Raw genomic sequence first — 26,675 nt, forward strand, 5'->3', positions numbered from 1 at the left:
ATGTTGCTGATGTTCACAGCTGTGTTGCAGATGTTGTGGAGGAAGCAGTACAGATGCATAAGCAGGGTAACATATGAAAAAGAAGAAGAGATATAGTAATCAGGCTAATAAGTCTGAATCTTTTGAGTGTATGCTTGACGTTCAGAATGTTACAGTAGTGCAGGCACTATGTCAGCCCAACAGAGCAAGCTGTGACAAATGCTGTAAGCTGCTTACCATGCAGCCGCAGTCTGACATGAGAGACAGGGATAACGTAGTGAAGAGTACGACAAAACCCTGAGAGTAAACTATCATGCCAAAGTTGACCTTCAGTGAGTCATGGAAAAATGTGAAGGAACAAAATTCCAGCTAGGGAAAGCTGTCAACAGCTGAGTACTGTCACAAGGTTCACCTGTCTTAAGCAATACATCAATTAAACTGTGAACAAAATCACTAAGGCTTAATTCGTAAGATGTAGTGCTATTAGACACCAGGAAGTTGCTTTCAATGAACAGGAGTACCCAAGAGTCAAATAGTTTGAGAGAAATCCAGTCCGTGATGAGCATTACAGTGAGTGAGTAAAAGGACATTACTTGTCGACAAATGAATGTAGTAATATATGTGGTACAAGTGTGAGGATAGTTTGGTGAATTGTTTTATAGGAAAGCTTAAGGGGAACTGTTGTAGGGCAAAGTTCTGACAATGTTCCTAAAAATGAGGTTAAAAACCCATCGTACTGACAAGGGAGGTGCCAAACAAAGGAGTTTAATGGTGTCAGACTGTACTGCTAAAGGCGATTTGTTAAGGATAAATTATTAAGACAAAGAGTATTTCAATATTGTTCTAACTTGTAAGTGAATTGGAAAAGTAAAAGATGATGTGTGTGGACAGTATTAAGGAGAGGTAATGTAGCACTGCCCTTATTTTTTGAATGTTGCCGCAGAAACTAACAGCTCAGCCGCAACAGTTGGACGCAGCTGGCATGTGCTGAAACATTGGCATGCCCATTGCAGCACCAGGGTTGTTGAGTATACAGCACGAGGTGGACTACTGCACTGGTGAGCTGCCTCCTGGCCCTCCACTGCAACAGCCCTGGAGGGCAACGGAACAAGACTGGCACGGTACAGCTGCCCACGTTTCCATGCTGGAGCTGGAGCAGGAGCCTATGTGTCACATTCTGTCACCCACAGGAGAGAGATCCATCACCAGATGCTGGCATGTCCAGCAAGCGCAGCAGTCTTCAGGACTGCTGGCTTCATTCGCATACCACTGTGTAAGCTTCTAGCTTCTGGAGTAAGCTTTCCAGGGTACCAATACAACATAGCCGTCAGTTCACCACTGCCACATGCTGTGTGTGTGTGTGTGTGTGTGTGTGTGTGTGTGTGTGTGTGTGTTTTATGACTTTTGATGCTGTTTGTCTAAGCTACAAACAGCCTGCTCCCTCCATTGACTCACTTTGCACAGAAGTGGCTCTGCACCCATGGACCACTTCATGCGTATCAATTAATCACTGCTCAAAACAACCAGATTGGCATCAAACATTTATTTCAACACATACACTGATACTGCAGGAACTACGACCACCAAGCTACCATGATGAGAACCTCATCATCGGCCACCATCTTGGTCCTGCTTTTGGCACGTGCAGTGTTCTTCTGCCATTGACGGAAAATCAGCCAAACCTCACGCTCATTTTCTTCTGCCTACAGCTCTGCACCAACACAGTCATAGTTCAGGAAAAGTCAGCATGAATGAATTAAAGCTGTGTCAGGTCAATGTGAATTATTTCATGTAAATAGTTCCACATGAATCAGCCTCAATGAATAATTTGTGTACAGAAAGTTTTGAATCGTGGAGGAATGTTACAGCAAGATGGTGTAGCCCATTTTCCACACCTTTTCCTCATGTTTCCTCACAGGTGATGGCAGCAGTAGTGCATTGACCGCTACCAGTATTAAAACTGCATTACAGCAAGCCATGAATTTGGTCATCGAATTAACATTGAGGCAACCATCAAAATGACACTGCCACCAACCATAGCAAAACATACAGTCACTGAGATGCTATTCACATGCACACAGTCTGCCACCAGGGCACTGAGCTGCTCATCGGCTGGGCAGCCATTGTTTATTCCACCAACCACCAATTGTTATCAAGGTATGGAGTTTGGCATCAGCACTATGGTCGTAGACTATAACACTGGATGACCAGAACTGTGGCCATGACAACGAGCTGCCAGTGTCAACACTCTGCTCAAACTACAGTATAAGACACTGCCAACCTTCAGCTGCATGCTGGGCTGGCCCTCTGACTATCCACTACGCCCGATGCTTTGCCACCACCATACTCCATGTGGTCCAGCTTACTATACCAGATCAAATTGCGGCACATGGGTGCCTTTTCGTCCCAGCACTTTTGGGTCCTATTGCTAGTCAAATAATTCAATACAGGTGCTGGAATCTTGCTGTATGGACCTTGATCATCCAAACTGCTATTCAAAATTGAAGCGCCTGGGAGGTGAGTAGCAATACCATCCTGATTTTTTTTAAAAAAAACCACAGTTTCCCCACCTCCAGTTGTCGCCCTACAAACCCTGCCACTAATTAAATTTCTCAGTGCAACTTGCTTAACATTTGAATGACCAATAAGGCACATATGTTGTGTTTATTTTTGTTGTTGGACCTCACACCCATCATTGAATCGGGACATCACAAAAATCTTTAAAATTGGAGCACATGCATGCCCAGGACATGTGCCTAAGATACTTCAAGCTGGTTAGATTGAATCCCTTAAGTGTGGTAATCATATCGTTTTGTAAAAATCCAACTCTGCAAGCTGTATTATGGTATGTAATAGTGGACATATTGAATAATATTCATTCCTCCTCCCTGCTCCAATCGCGAATGATGCACACGATGAATGACTGTCGGCAGAACTATGTGTGATGGTCCACCGTCCACTGCAGAATGTTATCTACATAACTTGCGGAAATAATACTATGATAACCACTTAGGCAAGTAATATCCTTTGCAGGTTTGAAATAATGGAGTCACATGGCCTTGATCCTCTCTATTTATGAATTAGTCATACTTCAGTATATTTAATTTACTTGATGAAAAGACCTTCTTAAAAGCCGGCTGATTATAGAAGACTGTGTACATAAAGTTCTATGAGAGACCTATTATTAATTTTGGTTGGAATTTTACTACACCCTAAAGAGTCTAAATTTCTCATTGACATTAATCCTAAACAGCACAATACATGACAAAGCACACACATTTTAAATTCATTAGGTACCTGTTCTTGAAAAACAGAAAAATTATTTACTTATCACACACGCATTAAGTCACATCTTACAAGGAGACTTCCCCAGACATGGGATTGGTATTTTGAAATCAACTACACAGTGGGGCAGGTTCAGGTCCCAGGTATCACACTAAGTACCCACTCACACTGATAGACATTCGTTTATGAGCAATCAAGAAAAAAGTATTTCTCATGGTGTACTAGAGTTTGATAATAACTCAAAACTTCAAAACTGTGCCATTCTGTAGTGGTAAAGCTGTTTGGCTGGTGTGCTGAAGGTTGTGAGTTTAAGTACTGTTGGGTGCTATCTATTTTTTTAGACCTTTATCAAAATGATTGTGATCATTATTTTTATTTCATTTTAACAACAATGAAAATTCCTGGATGGAATAATAAGTAAAATAACAGCAACCATTAATCTATAGCTGACTGACATGTGGCATATAAAAACACTCAAAAGAATACAGTACTTACACTAGCTTTCGAGCTCTCGCACTTTCTCTAGCAAAAGTACACATATTCACACAAGCAGCTGACAGGCATCCAAATGCTCACACCTGCAGCTGCAGGTATTTTCATGTTACGCCATTTCTCTTATTCAAAACATGCTGCAATATAATAATATACCTTTCACTTCCTTGCTCCCAGCCACATTTTCTTCCACAATTTGTGTAACGTTGACTGCCTGGCCCGCCTCTAAGACTCTTACTCTTTCCCGCAAACGTTCACATTCGACCTGGAGATTAGACAGCTCCTCTGTTCTCTTGTTATGCATTTCATCTGATGGATTTGACCTGTTAAGAGAAAAGATAAAGATAAAAATGAATCAGGAAAGAAAATATTTACCACCCGTCTTCGGTACTTCTTTTTATTTATCAAAGGGAGAATTGCTATTAAAATAAATAAATTATATAATAAACAGACGATCTGATGAGTGTATTTAAGACATCATTTGTAAACTAGCACTGCAAGCCCTGGCTAGAAGTGGGAGAAGTAAGGAAAGTTACAGTTAAAATTCGTGCCAATGGTGAGGTCATTTGACCTGGAAGATGTGAGGTGCTGAGAATATATATAGGGTTCTTATGGTTCTCATCACCTCAGGCTTAGACTGGACAAGGATGGGGGAGGAAATCAGCCATGCCCTTTTCAAAGGAATCGTTTGCCTTAATCGTCAACAGTAGTGCTGAGGTGGAGACACTGGCTCCCATCAGGTCACAGAAGTTAAGCACCATCAGGTGTGGCCAGTAGACCTACTTGGATGGATGGCTGCCAGTACACAACGTGCTGTCGATAATGTACCCTTTGCCTTTATGGCAGAGGGAATAAGAGGCGTGGGAGCACAAAGTCCACGATCACCATTCTCTGTGCCAATATCCTAAATTAAATTCCAAACCTCTCCTCAGTGTGTCGTGAAGTGAGGGCACACGACACTGTTGATGGTGACCCATCCATCAGATGGGGATGTTAAGTTCAGTGGCCCCCTTGGTGCTCTTTGAGAGGAGTAGGCTATTGACGGCACCAGGTTTCACCTTCTCCCTTCTCTTGTCCTCTCCAACACGAAGACCACACTACACCACCCAACGCTCGACACACACGCGCCGTCACTTTTCTGGAAGCTCGATACAGGAAAATGGAAACGACGACACAGAAATAAACGAGAAGGGGAGAAGAGCAGGAGCATTTCAGAAGAGTGTCAGAAGCCTGATACGGAGCAACGATGTACCCCAAATCAGTAAAAAGGTTATAGACCGGTCATACTATGTCCCGATCCTGACATGTGCATCAGAAACCTGGGTTATGAAAGGAAGAGAGAAAAGCGAAGTACAAGCTAGTGAGATGAAATTCTTGAAAAACAGTATTGGAGTGACAAAGATAGATAGGTTATGAAATGAGAGGATCAGAGAGTTAATGAAGGTGGAATCATTACAGGAGGAGATAGAGAAATCAAGCCTAAAATGGTTTGGACATGTTAAGGGAATGGAAAGAGAAGAGGATACCCAGGAGGATACACGAGATGGAACTGGAAGGAAAGAGACCAAGAGGAAGACTGAGAGACAGATGGCTGAAAGGAGTAGAGCAATGCGTCCAGAAGAAAGGAGAAGAATGGACCGAGGTGAAGATGGAGAGATGGTGGCAAGATGGTGGAGAGGCCTATGTTCCCTACAGACCCGGCCAGAGGCTGGAAACTGTCCAAGATGATGAATGAATGAAAAAAATCTAAAGCTGGGTGCTTTAATAGGGATGTAAATCTCACCTTTTCGAAATGAGAATCCAGTGACTTAAAACCAGTGTGCCATTTCACTTGTTATTGAGTGAAGTGTCTTTTTCCTGTTAAGTCGACAATGTGATCTGCTGAGTCTTCATATTACTGATATGATACTCCAAAATCTCATTTCGATCGCAGTACACAATCAACAAAGTCATGGAGGAGGAGAGCAATCATGGTGAACCATGTGTGCAGTCTGTAAAAAGCTGAACAGATCACAAGGTAATAAGTCACTACTGAATACAAAATGACTTTAATGGATCAATAAAATGATTTTGTAATCAGTTAATGACTTAATACCTCATAACTGACTCCACTTGCTACAGAATCTGTATATCTAGTGTTTCAAAATCTTAAACTTGGCTGTGACACAGTAACTGTGTAAATCTGAAGAGGCTGAAAAATCAGACAATTTTTTTGCAACTGGCTGGCTGATTTGTCAACCTCTTCATATATCTAGTAGTTGTGTTCCTGGTGTTGGGGAACGTAAGAATATCTTCCATGGGAAGGAAATACCCAGCTCTGGATGCCCATATAATTTTCAAGACAAACAAAATAATTTATCTTGATAAGTTTTTAAATAATGTTAGGGAGATGAAACCAGGATATCTGGGTATCACAGTGACCTACAGAAAAAAAGTGGGAGTAATGCCAAATTTTGCTTTGAAATAATAAAATTAAACTACTTTCAAATTATACACATTAAGAAGAAATAAAAACGTTGAGGTTCGCCGATGACATTGTAATTCTGTCAGAGACAGCAAAGGACTTGGAAGAGCAGTTGAACGGAATGGATAGTGTCTTGAGAGGAGGATATAAGATGAACATCAACAAAAGCAAAACGAGGATAATGGAATGTAGTCGAATTAAGTTGGGTGATGCTGAGGGAATTAGATTAGGAAATGAGACACTTAAAGTAGTAAAGGAGTTTTGCTATTTGGGGAGCAAAATAACTGATGATGGTCGAAGTAGAGAGGATATAAAATGTAGACTGGCAATGGCAAGGAAAGCGTTTCTGAAGAAGAGAAATTTGTTAACATCGAGTATAGATTTAAGTGTCAGGAAGTCGTTTCTGAAAGTATTTATATGGAGTGTAGCCATGTATGGAAGTGAAACATGGACGATAAACAGTTTAGACAAGAAGAGAATAGAAGCTTTCGAAATGTGGTGCTACAGAAGAATGCTGAAGTTTAGATGGGTAGATCACATAACTAATGAGGAGGTGTTGAATAGGATTGGGGAGAAGAGGAGTTTGTGGCACAACTTGACAAGAAGAAGGAACCGGCTGGTGGGACATGTTCTGAGGCATCAAGGGATCACAAATTTAGCATTGGAGGGCAGCGTGGAAGGTAAAAATAGTAGAGGGAGACCAAGAGGTGAATACACTAAGCAGATTCAGAAGGATGTAGGTTGCAGTAAGTACTGAGAGATGAGGAAGCTTGCACAGGATAGAGTAGCATGGAGAGCTGCATCAAACCAGTCTCAGGACTGAAGACAACAACAACAACAACAACAACAAAAACAACAACTAATAAATAGTAGAAAGGGTCTTCTTATAGTCTGAGAAATGTATTTCATTGTATAATCTACAACATAATGTAACTCGTACAGTTGACACACTGAGTCATCAGCAAGTGCATATGCCCCTGGCCTCAGTCTCCACTAGCCGCTGATCCGAATCCACTTCCATCCATGCCCCATGACCCTGAATTCACCTATCCTGCACTCACACCCTCCCCCTCTCACTGTCCTTCCCTCCCCCGCCCAGTTCACTCCTTCATGTCCATTGTGTGCCAGGCACAACTCACCCTGTCTATGGCCAAATGACCTCATCAGTGCCACACACCTATCACATGAGCACGCAGCTTTTCACACTGAGCTTTCAGCTGCCCCCCCCCCCCCCCCCCCCCCCCCTCTCCCCCCCCCATACCCCCCCCCCCCCCCTGCTTCAATTGCTTCATGCCTTCACCTACTCCATCTGACAACTACTCACCCCGGTCAGCTTCCAGAGCCAGCCCAATGTAGTCGGCAGCGGCAATGTACCCACAAAAGCATGTGTGTGTACCTATGTATTCTGTTAGCTCTCAAGAAGGTAATGATAGTTTAAAAGCAAACAATCTTTGGCAACTAGGTTGATTACTTCAAATCCGTGAGCAAAGTGGGATAAGAATATTCCATTAAACTATCTTATATTCATGCAGCAACTCATTCTATAATGTTTTAGTGCCATTCATCCAAATAAAGAAAATTGTTAGGAGTATCTAATTAGAATGAGGCTAACCTTTTAATAGTTTGCGGAGAAAAAATTTACATTTATGTCACTGTGTAACACCACAACCCCTTGGGATCCTGTATGCTATTCCAATCCCATCTTCATTCTCTCGAAGAGGGCATATATATAATAATAATAATAATAATAATAATAGTAATTTACACTAATTTAAACTGCTGTTTTGACATTGTTTACAAGAGCCTCACCAGTATATAGAATGAAGGAAACATGCTGGATTAAAAACTAATGTACCACCATAATTGACACACAATACAAACTTCAGGCACATGGGACGAATAATTTTGCTATTGTAATTATGGAGTAATTATTAATTAAAGTTTGGATATTTCCAAGTCATAGAGAGACAGCTATTTTTATGTTTTTAAGCCATAAAATTGTTTGTATTTCTAATAAAAAATATGACACAATGATTTTTCAGTCAGAATTAAACATACTTATGATGTAATTGGTGTTAGATAATAGAACTGTAATTACGGCCATACAGAATGGTAAAATTTTACTCGTTCAAAATTTAATTAATTGAATCTAGGCCTTTCATTCAATAAAACTAATTGCTCTGATCATCTGAAAATGATAGGACGATTTTCCTTTAAGTAAATAAATTGTATATGCAAATTAACGAAATATATTGTTGCAATGATAAAACATGTAATTTATAGTCTTAATAGAAACAGACTCCTTCCTGTCTTTGTATGAAATTATTCACTTTTATTCCATGTAAATTTCTATGTAATTTGGGAAGCTGTATGCAAAAACTCTAATTGTATAAATCCAAAATTCAGTATGTAACTATGACAGTAATAGTTTAAAACCCTATGTATATAGAGGCAATTTGTACGCTGCCAAAGCTCAGTCTCAGGTAAATCTTACTTCAGTCTTAGACCAAATATTGTGTGAACAGACTTTTTAAGTTTTATGTTTGGCACCGAACATCTAGTGTGTGAAATAAAATCTATTGTCAACATGAAACACTGAAACTTATTCAAACTATTGCATAAATTCCATGTGATGATGCAGTAACGACAAAATGAACCTATGGCATCATCAAGATGTAGCACCCCGGATTACGCAAGATATGTACAGTGTCTTGAAAGGAGGATATAAGATGAACATCAACAAAAGCAAAACAAGGATAATGGAATGTAGTCTAATTAAGTCGGGTGATGCTGAGGGAATTAGATTAGGAAATGAGGCACTTAAAGTAGTAAAGGAGTTTTGCTATTTGGGGAGCAAAATAACTGATGATGGTCGAAGTAGAGACGATATAAAATGTAGGCTGGCAATGGCAAGGAAAGCGTTTCTGAAGAAGAGAAATTTGTTAACATCCAGTATTGATTTTAGTGTCAGGAAGTCATTTCTGAAAGTATTCGTATGGAGTGTAGCCATGTATGGAAGTGAAACATGGACGATAAATAGTTTGGACAAGAAGAGAATAGAAGCTTTCGAAATGTGGTGCTACAGAAGAATGCTGAAGATTAGATGGGTAGATCACATAACTAATGAGGAAGTATTGAATAGGATTGGGGAGAAGAGAAGTTTGTGGCACAACTTGACCAGAAGAAGGGATCGGTTGGTAAGACATGTTCTGAGGCATCAAGGGATCACCAATTTAGTATTGGAGGGCAGCGTGGAGGGTAAAAATCGTAGAGGGAGACCAAGAGATGAATACACTAAGCAGATACAGAAGGATGTAGGTTGCAGTAGGTACTGGGAGATGAAAAAGCTTGCACAGGATAGAGTAGCATGGAGAGCTGCATCAAACCAGTCTCAGGACTGAAGACCACAACAACAACAATGTACACATTTGGTGGAGAATATTTGTATTAAAACATGGTTACTATACATTGTTTTTCTTGTGTTAAACAACAATACAGATCCCAAATTTCACCACAAAAACATTTTTGCCACATTTTACTACAACTGTAAACAGCTACTTAATTTTCTATACTAAACAGTCTCAGAGCCGATGAAAATTCTTATCACATTTCATCTATCTGAAATGTAACTAACAAATTTCCTTTGCTTTGATTCACATGTCTTGTATTGGGAGAAATTATGTTGCACTTACCTTAAATGCAACACCTTTGTTGTCATTGGATTGAAGTCACCCTTAAGAGCTCTGTATTCAAGTTCTATCTCAAGCTCATCTCTCCGTTTCTGTAGAGCTTCTTTTTCCTTCTTCAGAGATTCACATTCACTTTCAAGTTTTTGCAATTTGACTGAAAGTTGCCCACCACCTATAAAGAGAGATATTCAGATTCTCTCAGCTGGCTAATTCATGGTTTATAGCAGTATTTATCACATCTCAAATGGAAGTTAGTAAGGAATAAGGTGCTTTATGGCAAAATGATTAATATAAATATGAATTTTGCATTCTCAGAACATTGTCAGTTTTTAAGCGGAGGTGTGTGTGTGTGTGTGTGTGTGTGTATGTGGGGGCGGGGACGTGTAGGAAGGCGTGGGGGGGGAAGACAGAAGGTTGGAGGGGTAGAAGGGGCAGTAGGGGAGAGGAGGGGAGGGAAGAGGAGGGGAGAGGAGGGGAGAGGAGGGGAGAGGAGGGGAGGGGAGAGGAGAGGAGGGAAGAGGAGGGGAGAGGAGAGGAGGGAAGAGGAGGGGAGAGGAGGGAAGAGGAGGGGAGAGGAGGGAAGAGGAGGGAAGAGGAGGGGAGAGGAGGGGAGAGGAGGGGAGAGGAGGGGAGAGGAGGGAAGAGGAGGGGAGAGGAGGGGAGAGGAGGGGAGAGGAGGGAAGAGGAGGGGAGAGGAGGGGAGAGGAGGGGAGAGGAGAGGAGGGAAGAGGAGGAGAGAGTAGGGGAGATGGGGGCAGTAGGGGAGATGGGGGCAGTAGGGGAGATGGGGCAGTAGGGGAGATGGGGGCAGTAGGCGAGAGGGGGGCAGTAGGCGAGAGGGGGGCAGTAGGCGAGAGGGGGGCAGTAGGCGAGAGGGGGGCAGTAGGCGAGAGGGGGGCAGTAGGCGAGAGGGGGGCAGTAGGCGAGAGGGGGGCAGTAGGCGAGAGGGGGGCAGTAGGCGAGAGGGGGGCAGTAGGCGAGAGGGGGGCAGTAGGCGAGAGGGGGGCAGTAGGCGAGACGGGGGCAGTAGGCGAGAGGGGGGCAGTAGGGGAGAGGGGGGCAGTAGGGGAGAGGGGGGCAGTAGGGGAGAGGGGGGCAGTAGGGGAGAGGGGGGCAGTAGGGGAGAGGGGGGCAGTAGGGGAGAGGGGGGCAGTAGGGGAGAGGGGGGCGGTAGGGGAGAGGGGGGCAGTAGGGGAGAGGGGGGCGGTAGGGGAGAGGGGGGCGGTAGGGGAGAGGGGGGCGGTAGGGGAGAGGGGGGCGGTAGGGGAGAGGGGGCGGTAGGGGAGAGGGGGGCGGTAGGGGAGAGGGGGGCGGTAGGGGAGAGGGGGGCAGTAGGGGAGAGGGGGGCAGTAGGGGAGAGGGGGGCAGTAGGCTAGAGGGGGGCAGTAGGCTAGAGGGGGGCAGTAGGCTAGAGGGGGGCAGTAGGCTAGAGGGGGGCAGTAGGCTAGAGGGGGGCAGTAGGCTAGAGGGGGGCAGTAGGCTAGAGGGGGGCAGTAGGCTAGAGGGGGGCAGTAGGCTAGAGGGGGGCAGTAGGCTAGAGGGGGGCAGTAGGCTAGAGGGGGGCAGTAGGCTAGAGGGGGGCAGTAGGCTAGAGGGGGGCAGTAGGCTAGAGGGGGGCAGTAGGCTAGAGGGGGGCAGTAGGCTAGAGGGGGGCAGTAGGCTAGAGGGGGGCAGTAGGCTAGAGGGGGGCAGTAGGCTAGAGGGGGGCAGTAGGCTAGAGGGGGGCAGTAGGCTAGAGGGGGGCAGTAGGCTAGAGGGGGGCAGTAGGCTAGAGGGGGGCAGTAGGCTAGAGGGGGGCAGTAGGCTAGAGGGGGGCAGTAGGGGAGAGGGGGGCAGTAGGGGAGAGGGGGGCAGTAGGGGAGAGGGGGGCAGTAGGGGAGAGGGGGGCAGTAGGGGAGAGGGGGGCAGTAGGGGAGAGGGGGGCAGTAGGGGAGAGGGGGGCAGTAGGGGAGAGGGGGGCAGTAGGGGAGAGGGGGGCAGTAGGGGAGAGGGGGGCAGTAGGGGAGAGGGGGGCAGTAGGGGAGAGGGGGGCAGTAGGGGAGAGGGGGGCAGTAGGGGAGAGGGGGGCAGTAGGGGAGAGGGGGGCAGTAGGGGAGAGGGGGGCAGTAGGGGAGAGGGGGGCAGTAGGGGAGAGGGGGGCAGTAGGGGAGAGGGGGGCAGTAGGGGAGAGGGGGGCAGTAGGGGAGAGGGGGGCAGTAGGGGAGAGGGGGGCAGTAGGGGAGAGGGGGGCAGTAGGGGAGAGGGGGGCAGTAGGGGAGAGGGGGGCAGTAGGGGAGAGGGGGGCAGTAGGGGAGAGGGGGGCAGTAGGGGAGAGGGGGGCAGTAGGGGAGAGGGGGGCAGTAGGGGAGAGGGGGGCAGTAGGGGAGAGGGGGGCAGGCGAAGAGAGGGGGGCAGGCGAAGAGAGGGGGGCAGGCGAAGAGAGGGGGGCAGGCGAAGAGAGGGGGGCAGGCGAAGAGAGGGGGCAGGCGAAGAGAGGGGGGCAGGCGAAGAGAGTGGGCAGGCGAAGAGAGTGGGCAGGCGAAGAGAGTGGGCAGGCGGGGAGAGTGGGCAGGCGGGGAGAGAGGGGGCAGGCGGGGAGAGAGGGGCAGGCGGGGTGAGGGGGGCAGTAGGGGAGAGGGGGGCAGTAGGGGAGAGGGGGGCAGTAGGGGAGAGGGGGGCAGTAGGGGAGAGGGGGGCAGTAGGGGAGAGGGGGGCAGTAGGGGAGAGGGGGGCAGTAGGGGAGAGGGGGGCAGTAGGGGAGAGGGGGGCAGTAGGGGAGAGGGGGGCAGTAGGGGAGAGGGGGGCAGTAGGGGAGAGGGGGGCAGTAGGGGAGAGGGGGGCAGTAGGGGAGAGGGGGGCAGTAGGGGAGAGGGGGGGAGACGGGGCAGTAGGGGAGAGGGGGGCAGTAGGGGAGAGGGGGCAGTAGGGGAGAGGGGGGCAGTAGGGGAGAGGGGGGCAGTAGGGGAGAGGGGGGCAGTAGGGGAGAGGGGGGCAGTAGGGGAGAGGGGGCAGTAGGGGGAGGAAAAGAGAGGGGGCAGTAGGGGAGAGGAGGGGAGAGGGGGGCAGTAGGGCAGAGGAAGGGAGAGGGGGCAGTAGGGGAGAGGAGGGGTGTCAGGATGGGGGGAAAAGGGGTTGGTGGTGGGACGGGGGAAAGGAGCGAGATAGGGGAGGAGTGAGATAGGGGAGGAACGAGAGAGGGGGGAGCGAGAGAGGGGGGAGCGAGAGAGGGGGGAGCGAGAGAGGGGGGAGCGAGAGAGGGGGGAGCGAGAGAGGGGGGAGCGAGAGAGAGGGGGGAGCGAGAGAGAGGGGGGAGCGAGAGAGAGGGGGGAGCGAGAGAGAGGGGGGAGCGAGAGAGAGGGGGGAGAGAGAGATAGGGGAGCGAGAGAGATAGGGGGAGCGAGAGAGAGGGGGGAGCGAGAGATAGGGGGGAGAGAGAGATAGGGGGAGCGAGAGAGAGGGGGGAGCGAGAGATAGGGGGGAGAGAGAGATAGGGGGAGAGAGAGATAGGGGGAGAGAGAGATAGGGGGAGAGAGAGGTGGGGGGAGAGAGAGGTGGGGGGAGAGAGAGGTGGGGGAGAGAGAGAGGTGGGGGAGAGAGAGAGGTGGGGGGGAGAGAGAGGAGGGGGGAGAGATGGGGGAGAGAGGCAGGGGGAGAGAGAGGCAGGGGAAGAGAGAGGGGGAGAGAGGGGGAGGGAGGAGGGGGAGAGAGGGGGAGGGAGGAGGGGGAGCGAGGGGGCAGGAGGGAGAGAGAGGTGGTGGGAGGAGGGGGAGAGAGGGGGCAGGAGGGAGAGAGAGGGGCAGGAGGAGAGAGAAGGGGCAGGAGGAGAGAGAAGGGGCAGGCGAAGAGAGTGGGCAGGCGAAGAGAGTGGGCAGGCGGGGAGAGAGGGGGCAGGGGGAGAGAGGGGCAGGCGGGGTGAGAGGGGGCAGTAGGGGAGAGGGGGGCAGTAGGGGAGAGGGGGACAGTAGGGGAGAGGGGGGCAGTAGGGGAGAGGGGGGCAGTAGGGGAGAGGGGGGCAGTAGGGGAGAGGGGGGCAGTAGGGGAGAGGGGGGCAGTAGGGGAGAGGGGGCAGTAGGGGAGAGGGGGGCAGTAGGGGAGAGGGGGGCAGTAGGGGAGAGGGGGGCAGTAGGGGAGAGGGGGGCAGTAGGGGAGAGGGGGGCAGTAGGGGAGAGGGGGGCAGTAGGGGAGAGGGGGGCAGTAGGGGAGAGGGGGGCAGTAGGGGAGAGGGGGGCAGTAGGGGAGAGGGGGGCAGTAGGGGAGAGGGGGGCAGTAGGGGAGAGGGGGCAGTAGGGGAGAGGGGGCAGTAGGGGAGAGGGGGCAGTAGGGGAGAGGGGGCAGTAGGGGAGAGGGGGCAGTATGGGAGAGGGGGCAGTAGGGGAGAGGGGGGCAGTAGGGGAGAGGGGGGCAGTAGGGGAGAGGGGGGCAGTAGGGGAGAGGGGGCAGTAGGGGAGAGGGGGGCAGTAGGGGAGAGGGGGCAGTAGGGGAGAGGGGGCAGTAGGGGAGAGGGGGCAGTAGGGGAGAGGGGGGCAGTAGGGGAGAGGGGGGCAGTAGGGGAGAGGGGGGGAGAGGGGCCAGTAGGGGAGAGGGGGGCAGTAGGGGAGAGGAGGGCAGTAGGGGAGAGGAGGGCAGTAGGGGAGAGGAGGGGAGAGGGGGGCAGTAGGGGAGAGGAGGGTAGAGGGGGGCAGTAGGGGAGAGGAGGGGAGAGGGGGGCAGTAGGGGAGAGGAGGGGAGAGGGGGGCAGTAGGGGAGAGGAGGGGAGAGGGGGGCAGTAGGGGAGAGGAGGGGAGAGGGGGGCAGTAGGGGAGAGGAGGGGAGAGGGGGGCAGTAGGGGAGAGGAGGGGAGAGGGGGGCAGTAGGGGAGAGGAGGGGTGTGAGGACGGCGGGAAAGGGGGTGTCGGGACGGGGGAAAGGGGGGAGAGAGGGGGGAGAGAGGGGGGAGAGAGAGGGGAGAGAGAGAGGGGAGGAACGAGAGAGGGGGGAGCGAGAGAGGGGGGGAGCGAGAGAGGGGGGAGCGAGAGAGGGGGGGAGCGAGAGAGGGGTGGAGCGAGAGAGGGGTGGAGCGAGAGAGGGGTGGAGCGAGAGAGGTGGGGGGGGAGAGAGAGGTGGGGGGGAGAGAGAGGTGGAGGGGAGAGAGAGGTGGGGGGGAGAGAGAGGTGGGGGGGAGAGAGAGGTGGGGGGGAGAGAGAGGTGGGGGGGAGAGAGAGGTGGGGGGAGAGAGAGGTGGGGGGGAGAGAGAGGTGGGGGGAGAGAGAGGTGGGGGGAGAGAGAGGTGGGGGGAGAGAGAGGTGGGGGGGAGAGAGAGGTGGGGGGGAGAGAGAGGTGGGGGGGGAGAGAGAGGTGGGGGGGGAGAGAGAGGTGCGGGGGAGAGAGAGGTGGGGGGAGAGAGAGGTGGGGGGGAGAGAGGTGGGGGGGAGAGAGGTGGGGGGGAGAGAGGTGGGGGGGAGAGAGGTGGGGGGAGAGAGGTGGGGGGAGAGAGGTGGGGGGAGAGAGGTGGGGGGAGAGAGGTGGGGGGGAGACAGGGGGAAGAGAGGGGGGAGAGGCGCGGGAGAGGCGGGGGAGAGAGAGACAGGGGGAGAGAGGGGGGGAGAGAGAGGCAGGGGGAGAGAGGGGGGAGGGAGGAGGGGGGGAGGGAGGAGGGGGAGAGAGGGGGCAGGAGGGGAGAGAAGGGGCAGGAGGGGTGAGAAGGGGCAGGAGGGGAGAGAGGGGGCAGGAGGGGAGAGAGGGGGCAGGAGGGGAGAGAGGGGGCAGGAGGGGAGAGAGGTGGAAGGAGGGGAGAGAGGGGGCAGGAGGGGAGAGAGGGGGCAGGAGGGGAGAGAGGGGGCAGGCGGGGATAGAGGGGGCAGGCGGGGATAGAGGGGGCAGGCGGGGAGAGAGGGGGCAGGCGGGGAGAGAGGGGGCGGGCGGGGAGAGAGGGGGCGGGCGGGGAGAGAGGGGGCGGGCGGGGAGAGAGGGGGCGGGCGATGAGAGAGGGGGCGGGCGATGAGAGAGGGGGCGGGCGATGAGAGAGGGGGCGGGCGATGAGAGAGGGGGCGGGCGGGGAGAGAGGGGGCGGGCGGGGAGAGAGGGGGCGGGCGGGGAGAGAGGGGGCGGGCGGGGAGAGAGGGGGCGGGCGGGGAGAGAGGGGGCGGGCGGGTAGAGAGGGGGCGGGCGGGTAGAGAGGGGGCAGGCGGGTAGAGAGGGGGCAGGCGGGTAGAGAGGGGGCAGGCGGGTAGAGAGGGGGCAGGCGGGTAGAGAGGGGGCAGGCGGGTAGAGAGGGGGCAGGCGGGTAGAGAGGGGGCAGGCGGGTAGAGAGGGGGCAGGCGGGTAGAGAGGGGGCAGGCGGGTAGAGAGGGGGCAGGCGGGTAGAGAGGGGGCAGGCGGGGAGAGAGGGGGCAGGCGGGGAGAGAGGGGGCAGGCGGGGAGAGAGGGGGCAGGCGGGGAGAGAGGGGGCAGGCGGGGAGAGAGGGGGCAGGCGGGGAGAGAGGGGGCAGGCGGGGAGAGAGGGGGCAGGCGGGGAGAGAGGGGGCAGGCGGGGAGAGAGGGGGCAGGCGGGGAGAGAGGGGGCAGGAGGGGAGAGAGGGGGCAGGAGGGGAGAGAGGGGGCAGGAGGGGAGAGAGGGGGCAGGAGGGGAGAGAGGGGGCAGGAGGGGAGAGAGGGGGCAGGAGGGGAGAGAGGGGGCAGGAGAGGAGAGAGGGGGCAGGAGGGGAGAGAGGGGGCAGGAGGGGAGAGAGGTGTCAGGAGGGGAGAGAGGGGGCAGGAGGGGTGAGAGGGGGCAGGAGGGGAGAGAGGGGGCAGGAGGGGAGAGAGGGGGCAGGAGGGGAGAGAGGGGGCAGGAGGGGAGAGAGGGTGCAGGAGGGGAGAGAGGGTGCAGGAGGGGAGAGAGGGGGCAGGAGGGGAGAGAGGGGGCAGGAGGGGAGAGAGGGGGCAGGAGGGGAGAGAGGGGGCAGGAGGGGAGAGAGGGGGCAGGAGGGGAGAGAGGGGGCAGGAGGGGAGAGAGGGGGCAGGAGGGGAGAGAGGGGACAGGAGGGGAGAGAGGGGGCAGGAGGGGAGAGAGGGGGCAGGAGGGGAGAGAGGGGGCAGGAGGGGAGAGAGGGGGCAGGAGGGGAGAGAGGGGGCAGGAGGGGAGAGAGGGGGCAGGAGGGGAGAGAGTGTGGCAGGAGGGGAGAGAGGGTGGCAGGAGGGGAGAGAGGGTGGCAGGAGGGGAGAGAGGGTGGCAGGAGGGGAGAGAGGGTGGCAGGAGGGGAGAGAGGGTGGCAGGAGGGGAGAGAGGGTGGCAGGAGGGGAGAGAGGGTGGCAGGAGGGGAGAGAGAGAGAGGGAGGTGGAGAGGGGCAGGAGGGGGGAGAGAGGGAGGCGGAGAGGGGCAGGAGGGGAGAGAGAGGGAGGCAGAGAGGGGCAGGAGGGGAGAGAGAGGGAGGCAGAGAGGGGCAGGAGGGGAGAGAGGGGGGCAGGAGCGGAGAGAGGGGGGAGGAGGGGAGAGAGAGGGGGGAGGAAGGGAGATAGAGGGGGGAGGAAGCAAGATAGAGGGGAGCAGGAGGGGAGAGAGGGGGGCAGGAGGGGAGAGATAGGGGAGCAGGAGGGGAGAGAGAGGGGAGCAGGAGGTGAGCAGGAGGGGAGAGAGAACAAAATATAAATCAGATTTTTTACCTTAATCTTTACTCGATGCAAGAGACAATTATGAAATTATTCGGTTGCACACTACATTAACTGCCCAGAAACAAGTTCATTGTCAATATACAAACTCCAATAAATTTCAAACACAGAAATTTTATTGGTCTGCTTCAGTAAGTACACCATTTTGAAAAAAACTTCGTTAAAACTTGAGCCCTCAAACTATTTATTGTAATATCCACAGATTAACAGAGGATGTTCTACAGATTTGTGGCTTCTAGATGGTGAGCACAGCTGGACATAAACTCAGCGATTAAGTTCCGAATAGAACATGAGAGGTCTTGGCTGATGGTAGCTAGCACCCTGTACTATCAGTAGACAAGTTAACTGAGATTGCTGTTATGGCTGTGCCAACTATTCCACTTTGGCACCATGATGGCACTAATGTTTGCTCTTATTGAAGTTATTAGCTATGACACCACAACACACTGCATGTCTTTTGTACTGACAGCAGCAACTACTACAGTAACATAATACTGATTATTGCACTATAACAAATTGGAATGTAATTCCATCTTCAATACACACAAATCAGTTAATGATTGTGACAGCATGTTTTGTTGGAATATGGTATGATTTCATTAAGCTGAACACCCGGAAGACACCTAGATATGTAATACATCAGGAAAGTATTGCATCAGATATATGTCTCTTATCCCATTAAGATGGATAAATTACACAACAATTTTGTTGAGGTTTTGCAATCACACAATTGTTTCAAAACTTGAAAAGTAGTTTTGCAGCACTAACCACATTAAATAATAGGATACTTTTCCCACTCGTTAGGGAGAGAGAATTTATCGTAGTAATAAATGGCTTGATGGACACTATGTGATCAAAAGTATCCGGACACCTGGCTGAAAATGACTAACAAGTTCATGGCGCCCTCCATCGGTAATGCTAGAATTCAATATGGTGTTGACCCACCCTCAGCCTTGATGACAGCTTCCACTCTCGCAGGCATACATTCATTTGGGTGCTGGAAGGTTTCTTCGGGAATGACAGCCCATTCTCCTGATGTCAGCCTGTGTGGCCTAGCACAAAGTTGGTGTTCCAAAACATCCCAAAGGTGTTCTATAGGATTCAGGTCAGAACTCTGCAGGCCAGTCCATTACAGCAATGTTACTGTTGTGTAACCACTCCGCCACAGGTCGTGCATTATGAACAGGTGCTCAATCATGTTGAAAGATACAGTCGCCATCCACAAATTGCTCTTCAACAGTGGGAAGCAAGAAGGTGCTTAAAACATCAATGTAGGCCTATGCCATGATAGTGTCATACAAAATAACAAGGGAGGCAAGCCCCCTCTATGAAAACACAACCACACCTCCGAATTTTACTGTTGGCACTACACACGCTGGCACATAACGTTCACCGGGTATTCACCATACCCACACCCTGCTATTGGATGTGTGTACCATGATTCATCACTACACACAATATTTTTCCATTTTTCAAGTGTCCACTGTTTACACTTCTTACACTAAGCGAGGCGTCGTTTGGCATTTACCGATGTGATGCGTGGCTTGTGAGCAGCCGCTCGACCATGAAATCAAAGGTTTCTCACCTCCCACCTAACTGTCATATCACTTGCAGTGGATCCTGATGCAGTTTGGAATTCCTGTGTGATGGCTTGGATATCTGTTTGTCTATTACATAGTATGAACCCTCTTCAACTGTCAGCGGTCTCTGTCAGTCAACAGATGAGGTCGGCCTGTACGCTTTTGCGCTATACTCATCCCTTCACATTTCCACTTCACTATTACATCGGAAACAGTGGACCTAGGTATGTTTAGGAGTGTGGAAATCTTGTGTACAGACATATGACACAAGTGACACCCAGTCACCTGACCATGTTTGAAGTCTGGAGTTCTGCGGAGCACCCCATTCTACTCTCTCACAATGTCTAATGACTACTAAGGTCGCTGATATGGAGTACCTGGCAGTAGGTGGCAGCACAATGCACCTAATATGAAAAACATATGTTATTAGGAGTGTCCAGATACTTTTGACACATAGTGTAAATAGGAAGCATTTATCTCCACTGCACCCCAGGTTGTCTTCCAATAGGTATTGTTCTTTCTACCTTAAATGTATCTGTCAGCTATACCTCGAATTCCATCTAATGAAAGTAGTACTGGCCAACCATTCTGCTCCCTTGAAACTTATATTCATGTAGTTATAATGAATCTTAACCCATAGTCTTTTCCTCTCTACATCTAATGTTCCCCAACCTGTTGGATAATAATGTCATAAATTTAATAGTTTCACGTCTCTGAGAGCCTAGCCCAAAAATTTTTAAATCAAAGCTGAAGCAGAGGAAGTAAGTTCTGGGAAAACATAACAGATAGTAATACTAAGATTGGCACAGGAAGTTATCTACAAGTATTTCCATCATGAGTTTGATGATCTATAACAAATCAGTGATTCAGTGAAGGAAGGAAGGACGGAAGGAAAGAAGGTAAGAAGTAAGTTTAGTGTTTAACATGCGAGGATGCAAAGCAATGTAACTGCAATTCTTTCAAAAAAGAAATAAATAATCAGTGACAAAAATAATAATTAAGGTAATGAGGTAATAAAGAAAATGTTCAACAGCAGGTGATTCAAGTCTGCAATCAGATGGAACTCAGTTTAGCACAAGGTGTATAACAGACACAACAAATTCTCATGGTTTTCTACTGTGACTCTTCACTGCAGGTGAATTTATACTCATCTAAATCTAACTGCAAGTACAGTATATCAATACCTTCCATTAACTTGCATTCAGTATTTAATTCACCTGGTCGGGGTCAGTGTATACTGGTCTACTGACAACTGTATTTTAAATTAAATTATACTTCAATATAAATAACAATAAATAAATCTCTGGTATCATGACCAATAAAAACATCAAAAACAACTGCATTTACACAGATAAGTATTATTATGCAACGTTAAAGTGAAGAATGTGCCAATAAGCAGTTCAAGAACAGCACCAAACTGATCATTAGTGGATACATGACTTTTGGACATGAAGAGTAAAAGCATACCTCCCCCATCCTGAAAATTTGCCACTTCTGCTTCTAATCTTTCTACAAGGTCTTTGTAGCCATCAAGAGTCTTTTGTAGTACTTCTATTCTGTTTGCCTGTTGTTGGGTCCGAGACATCGTTGAAGGAGATGCACAAAAGGTAAGTTCATTTTCATAACTATCCAGCTGTGATCTGTAACTGTCCCTTTCCTGAAATAAACTTTTTGTGTTTATTACAAAGGAAGAAACATGTATAACTCAAAATTAAAATTCTTTTAAGTAACAAAATTTACACAATTCAATCAAACAGAAAAAAATGAGGAACAGCATAATAAAAAGAGAAATAGAGTCAATGACAATAGTCTTTTTCAGTGAATGAAACAATGACCTTGACTTTCTGTCATATCGTCACTAGCTGGCTTACCAAATTAAAAACTGTTAGGATGCAAGGTAAGAGTGTTGCTTGATTTTTTTAGTCATGTTTCTCTCTGCCCCGAATAACAAAATTTTCTAATCACTCAGGATCCCCAAAAATCTAGTAATTACGAGTCTGAGATATATAGAGGACAGAGGGGAACCAAAGATACTTTCACTCAAACGTCCAGGTCACTAGTTGTTGGTGGTACACCGAAGCATTGGGTGAAGATGGCAGAGTTTCCATTTGTCATGAAGTGGCATTTTAATGAATCCTATGAATCAGAGAATGAACCACTGTGCTGCGTCCTATGTGGACATGACAACCAGCAAGCTATCTGTCTGCATGAATGGTCACCGACGAACTGTGGTCAAGAAACAAGTGCCCACCCTGTTGCTGTGCATGCTGCCAAACATGACATCCTTCCAGAATGAGATTTTCACTCTGCAGTGGAGTGCGCACTGATATGAAACTTCCTGGCAGATTAGAACTGTGTGCCAGGCCAAGACTCGAACTCAGGACTTTCACCTTTCGTGGACAAGTGCTCTACCATAGGTTCGCAGAAGAGCTTCTGTGAAGTTTGGAAGATAGGAGATGAGGTACTGGCAGAAGTAAAGCTGTGAGGATGGGTTGTGAGTCGTGCTTCGGCAGCTCAGATGGTAGAGCAGTTGCCTGTGAAAGGCATAGGTCCCGAGTTCGAGTTCAGTCCGGCACACAGTTTTAACCTGCCAGGAAGTTTCATGACATCCTTCCAACCATCACCAGCTTTTCTGAAGTGTGCATGTGGGAACTTTTCCTGCAATATACCCCACGTTCCCGTAACCCTCCTGGCCTCAACCTTCATTAGTCATTGTCCTCTACCATCCAGATCCTTCTCTGTTCCCATTCCAGCACTACACAGCCCTCTTTCCTCCATGACACCCAGTTTTTTTACTTCTCTCCTTTTTTGCTAACTCCCACCCTCACCCCACCTCTCCACTGCCCTCTGCCTAACCTCCCAACTGCACATAGATGCCCTACTCTCTTTCCACCTCATTCCTGCGTGCTCCCCAACAGCATGTCGCATGTCACTGTCTGCCACACCTACCATACTATCACTCCTCCTTACCCCCACCCAGTCGCCACTCCCATCACATGCTGATGTTGCCACTCGCAGTGTGGCCTCAGTTGCCTGAGACTGCAGTCATGTGTGGGAGTTGTGTTTGCCTGAGTGTATATGTGGGTGTCTGTCATCTAATTTTGACAAAAGCCTTAGTGGCTGAAAGCTATATTTGTGACAGTCCTTTTGTAGTGCCTATCTGTGACTCAGCATCTCCTCTGTATGGTGAGTGGCAATTTCCCTCTTCACAGTATTGTTACATTCCATCCTGGATTTTCCACTGTTAGAGAATATGAAGAACATCACTTTGCCTCTGGCTGGAAATGTCTTAACTTCCGAGGAACACCTACTGGGATTCAGAGTTGAGTTGACAACTCTGAGGCAAGCAAGATGGTTTTTGACGTACTCTTGTAGAAAAAAAAGGTCACTGCTTTGGTAAAAACAGTAAATTATGTGAATGTTACAAAGTCAATAAAAATATTACAGTAACATTCAGAGTTAAAAACTCACTTTTAAAGAAATCCTACTTTTAACAACTATTCCTGTCTGTGCTGGTGAAACTCCCATATGAACTATTTTATTCCTCCCTATATTTAATGAACCCCACTTTAAGAAAAAGTGGTCTTCTAAGGAATAAACAGAAAAGATTCTGCAAATTAAAATCCAGTTTTATGCAATTCCTAACATGTCCAAGGGAGTGTCTGCAATAAGAGTAAAAGGTAATTGATTCTTTGAGTCAGCCTGTACCTAGATCATTGTCTTTTCGTCAACAACTCCATTTCCCTTGTAATGATGCCAGAAAATGTGTCAAACTGATCAGAAAGCAATTTCTGCCCTGCATATCATGTGGCCTTGGTCATATGATCTGATGTCACAGTAACTGAATCTATGAAGTGCGAGCTGAGAAGTGTAGTTGTTTAATGTCAAATTTATCAATTTACTTCAGTAGAGTTATGACCTGCAAACATAGAAAGCTAACAATTTAGCAAAACCTGATCATCATCCACAATGTTGAAGATAAATGTAACAAAAAACTTTTCAACATGATTTGGCAATTATTATACGAGGGCTATCCACAAAGTACATTACGTTTTCATTTGTGTCTGTTAGGGGCGGGGCTAGTGCGGCCATCTTGGTGTCATGGCATTCCGCCGCTCAGTCGGCATCCTGCCATGCTAGTGAGAGGTTCGTGCTGTACTCCGTTGAGTTACTGTGGCAGTTTGAAATGTCAGGTTGATTGAAAATGCTGCGAAGTGTGAAGTGCGTGCTGTAATAAGGTTTCTGACTGCAAAAAACTGTACACCGATAGAAATTTATCGGCAGCTTTGTGAAGTGTGTGGGGACAACATAATCACTGAAGGTGGAGTGCATCAATGGGTCATAAAATTTAAAAATGGCCGAAAGTGGAAGACCCAGCATAGTGACTGCCGAACTTGTCGAAAAAGTCGATGCCGCGGTCCGTGAAAACCGTAATTTCACAATAATGGAACTCTCTATGAGTTTTCCACAAATTTCACAAAGTTTGTTGCACGAAATCATTACCAAAAAGCTTGGTTACCACAAGTTTTGTGCAAGGTGGATACCAAAAATCTTGACAGAGATTCACAAAAATCAGCGAATGGCTGCAGCGTTAACGTTTTTGGACGCTTACGAGAAAGATGGTGACTCATTACTCGATCGCATCATTACTGGTGACGAAACATGGATTAAGTATGTGAACTGCGAGACAAAATTGCAGTCAATGCAGTGGGGGCACACAAATTCCCCCCAAAAACCCAAGAAATGCATGCAGACAATGTCGGCAAGGAAGGTGATGGCGACTGTCTTTTGGGACAGAAAAGGTGTGATTTTTGTGGATTTCCTGGAAAGAGGCACTACAATAAACTCTCAAAGGTATTGCCAAACTCTGCACAACCTCAGAAGAGCAATACAAAACAAGCGCAGGGGAAAGTTGGGCTCAAAGATCTTGCTGACTCACGACAACGCCCGGCCCCATAAGGCAAATGCCACACGTGAAGTTCTCGAATCTTTTAAGTGGGAGTTGTTTCCTCAGCCGCCGTACAGTCCCAACCTGGCACCGAGCGACTTCCACTTATTCCCAGCAATGAAGAAGTGGTTGGCTATGCAGTGTTTTGATGACGACACACAGCTTCAAGAAGAGGTAACACATGGTTGAAGGTGCAGGCGGCCGAATTTTACGGCGAAGTAATTTCCAAGCTCGTCCATCGCTACGATAAGTGCCTTAATTTAAATGGCAACTATGTAGAAAAGTAGTATTTAAGTATGGCTTTCACCTGTATATAATAAAAAAAATTCCAATACTTTATTTATTTTTAATTCCAAAACGTAATGTACTTGGTGGATAGCCCTCGTAGTATCTTTACAGACAAGTTTTCTGAATAAATTCATATCACAAAAGCAACTGTAAATGGTCTCTCAGACCATGACATGCAGTTCATAAAGTTTATTAACACTTATTAAGGCTAATACTTTTTGAAACTAAATGTGGGGGATGTAGTAATATAAAGAAATATGAGTATTTCAGGAGACTGTTCAAAGCATGAACTTATGGCTTGAACGAAAATACAATACATTCACTAGTAAAACTGTAATCTAATAACGTTTTCCCCTAAAAGTAACTCGGATCAAGTAGATACCAACAAGAAAGAAAAGGGAATAGCACTTGGATTACTTTAAGAATAAATGAATCTTGTAGGACAAAAAGGAAACATTCTGTAATTTTAGAAAAGTTATGATGTCAGTGAAGCACATTAAAAGGAGTATCATATCTGTGAAGAAAATAATCCTACCATCTAACCTAATGTATTAAGCGATATTACGAAAAGGATAGTTACTACTCATCATATACAGGAGATGCTGAGTCACAGTTTGGCACAACAAAAACACTGTCACAAATAAGCTTTCGGCCAACAAGGCTTTTGTCGAAAATAGATGGCATGCATGTGCCCACGCACGCGCGCTCTCACTCACTCACTCACTCGCTCACTCAAAGATTGCAGTGTCTCTAGCAGCTGAAGCCACACTGCGAGCAGCAGTAACAGTTGCAGTGCGTGATGGAGTGGCAACTGGGTGGGAGTAAGGAGGAGGCTGGTGTGGGGAGAAGGTAGTGGCGGGATACAGTGAAGTGGTGCTGGGCAGCTGGAGAGAGGGTAAGGCAGTTAGGTACAGTCGGGAGGTTAGACAGATGGCAAGGGGGAGGTGGGGGGGGGGGGGGGGTAGCAGAAAAGGAGAGAAGTAAAAAGACTGGGTATGTTGGTGGAATGAGGATTATGTTGTGCCAGAATGAGAAAAGGGAAGGAGCTGGATGGGTGAGGACAATGACTAATGAAGGTAGAGGCCAGGAGGGTAGCAGGAACATAGGATATATTGCAGGCAGAGTTTCCACCTGCGCAATTCAGAAATGCTGGTGATGGTTGGAAGGTTTCTTATGGCGCAGGCTGTGAGGCAATCACTGAAATCAAAGATGTCATGTTGGGCCGTGTGCTCAGAAACAGGGTGGTCCACTTGTTTCTTGGCCACAGTTTGTCGGTGGCCATTCATGTGGACAGACAGCTTGTTGATTGTCATGCCCACATAGAATGCAGCAAAGTGGTTGCAGCTTAGCTTGTAGATCACATGACTGTTTTTACAGGTATCCCTGCCTTTGATGGGACATGTGATGTTTGTGACCATACTGGAGTAGGTGGTGGTGGTGGTGGTGGTGGTGGTGGTGGGAGGATGTATGGGACAGGTCTTGCATCTAGGTCTATTACAGGGATATGAGCCATGAGGTAAGGGGATGGGAGCAGGGAATACCACAGTGGGCAGAACACTTCTCATTGCAGGGCATGATGAGAGTTGAAAACCCTGGAGGAGAATGTAATTCAGCTGCTCCAGTCCTATGCGGTACCGAGTTATGAGGGAAATGCTCCTCTGTGGCTGGATGGTGAGACTTTGGGAGGTGGTGGGAGACTGGAAAAATAAAGCAAGCGGGATTTGTTTTTGTACAAGGTTGGGAGGATAATTACGATCTATGAAGGCGTCAGTGAGACCCTTGGTATATTTCGAGAGGGACCGCTCGTCATTGCAGATGTGACGGCCATGGGTGTCTAGGCTGTATGGAAGAGACTTCTTGGTATGGAACTGGTGGCAGCTGTCAAAGTGGAGGTACGGCCCAGTTCCATCTGTTACTGATAACAGTGGAGTAGTTCAATTAAGTAAATAATGCCGGGGAATAACTCAGGCTTGCTTTTGCAGATAATTTCAGAAGCACAGATGTGAAACTTACTTATATTACTGGAAGAAGTAACATCAACCATCAAATCTTCATTCCCCACGATCATCCAACAATGATACTGTCCTGTAGACTACAACATGATCAGTGACCAAATTGATAGTGATGCTGAGCCTATTTGATAAAAAGTTAATATTATGCAACTGATAGATAGTTACTTACCATATAGAGGAGATGTTGAGTTGTAGACAGGCACAACAAAAGGGCTGCTATACATTTAACCCTTAACTGGAATCGTGGGTCATTTTGGACCCGGCAACAACAATAAAACCACCTAACAACGGAAATGTTGAAGTTTCAATTTGGTGCGCCAATGTAATCTTAG

At 49.0% G+C, this 26,675-nt stretch overlaps 1 protein-coding gene across 1 annotated transcript in view; it reads right to left on the reverse strand.

Annotated features, from left to right (window-relative positions):
* Window positions 1-26,675, reverse strand: part of LOC126412715 (mitotic spindle assembly checkpoint protein MAD1) — a 101,038-nt gene that overhangs the window by 18,335 nt on the left and 56,028 nt on the right. Inside the window, exons 8-10 of the mRNA XM_050082433.1 lie at window positions 20,563-20,752; window positions 9,913-10,081; window positions 3,913-4,079 (exon numbers count right to left, since the gene is read on the reverse strand). Of these exons, the coding sequence (XP_049938390.1) occupies window positions 3,913-4,079; window positions 9,913-10,081; window positions 20,563-20,752 (526 nt within the window). The remainder of the gene's footprint in view (window positions 1-3,912; window positions 4,080-9,912; window positions 10,082-20,562; window positions 20,753-26,675) is intronic.

Source organism: Schistocerca serialis, chromosome 7 (assembly GCF_023864345.2).
Source record: "Schistocerca serialis cubense isolate TAMUIC-IGC-003099 chromosome 7, iqSchSeri2.2, whole genome shotgun sequence".
In the NCBI taxonomy this organism is placed as follows: Eukaryota; Metazoa; Arthropoda; class Insecta; order Orthoptera; family Acrididae; genus Schistocerca; species Schistocerca serialis.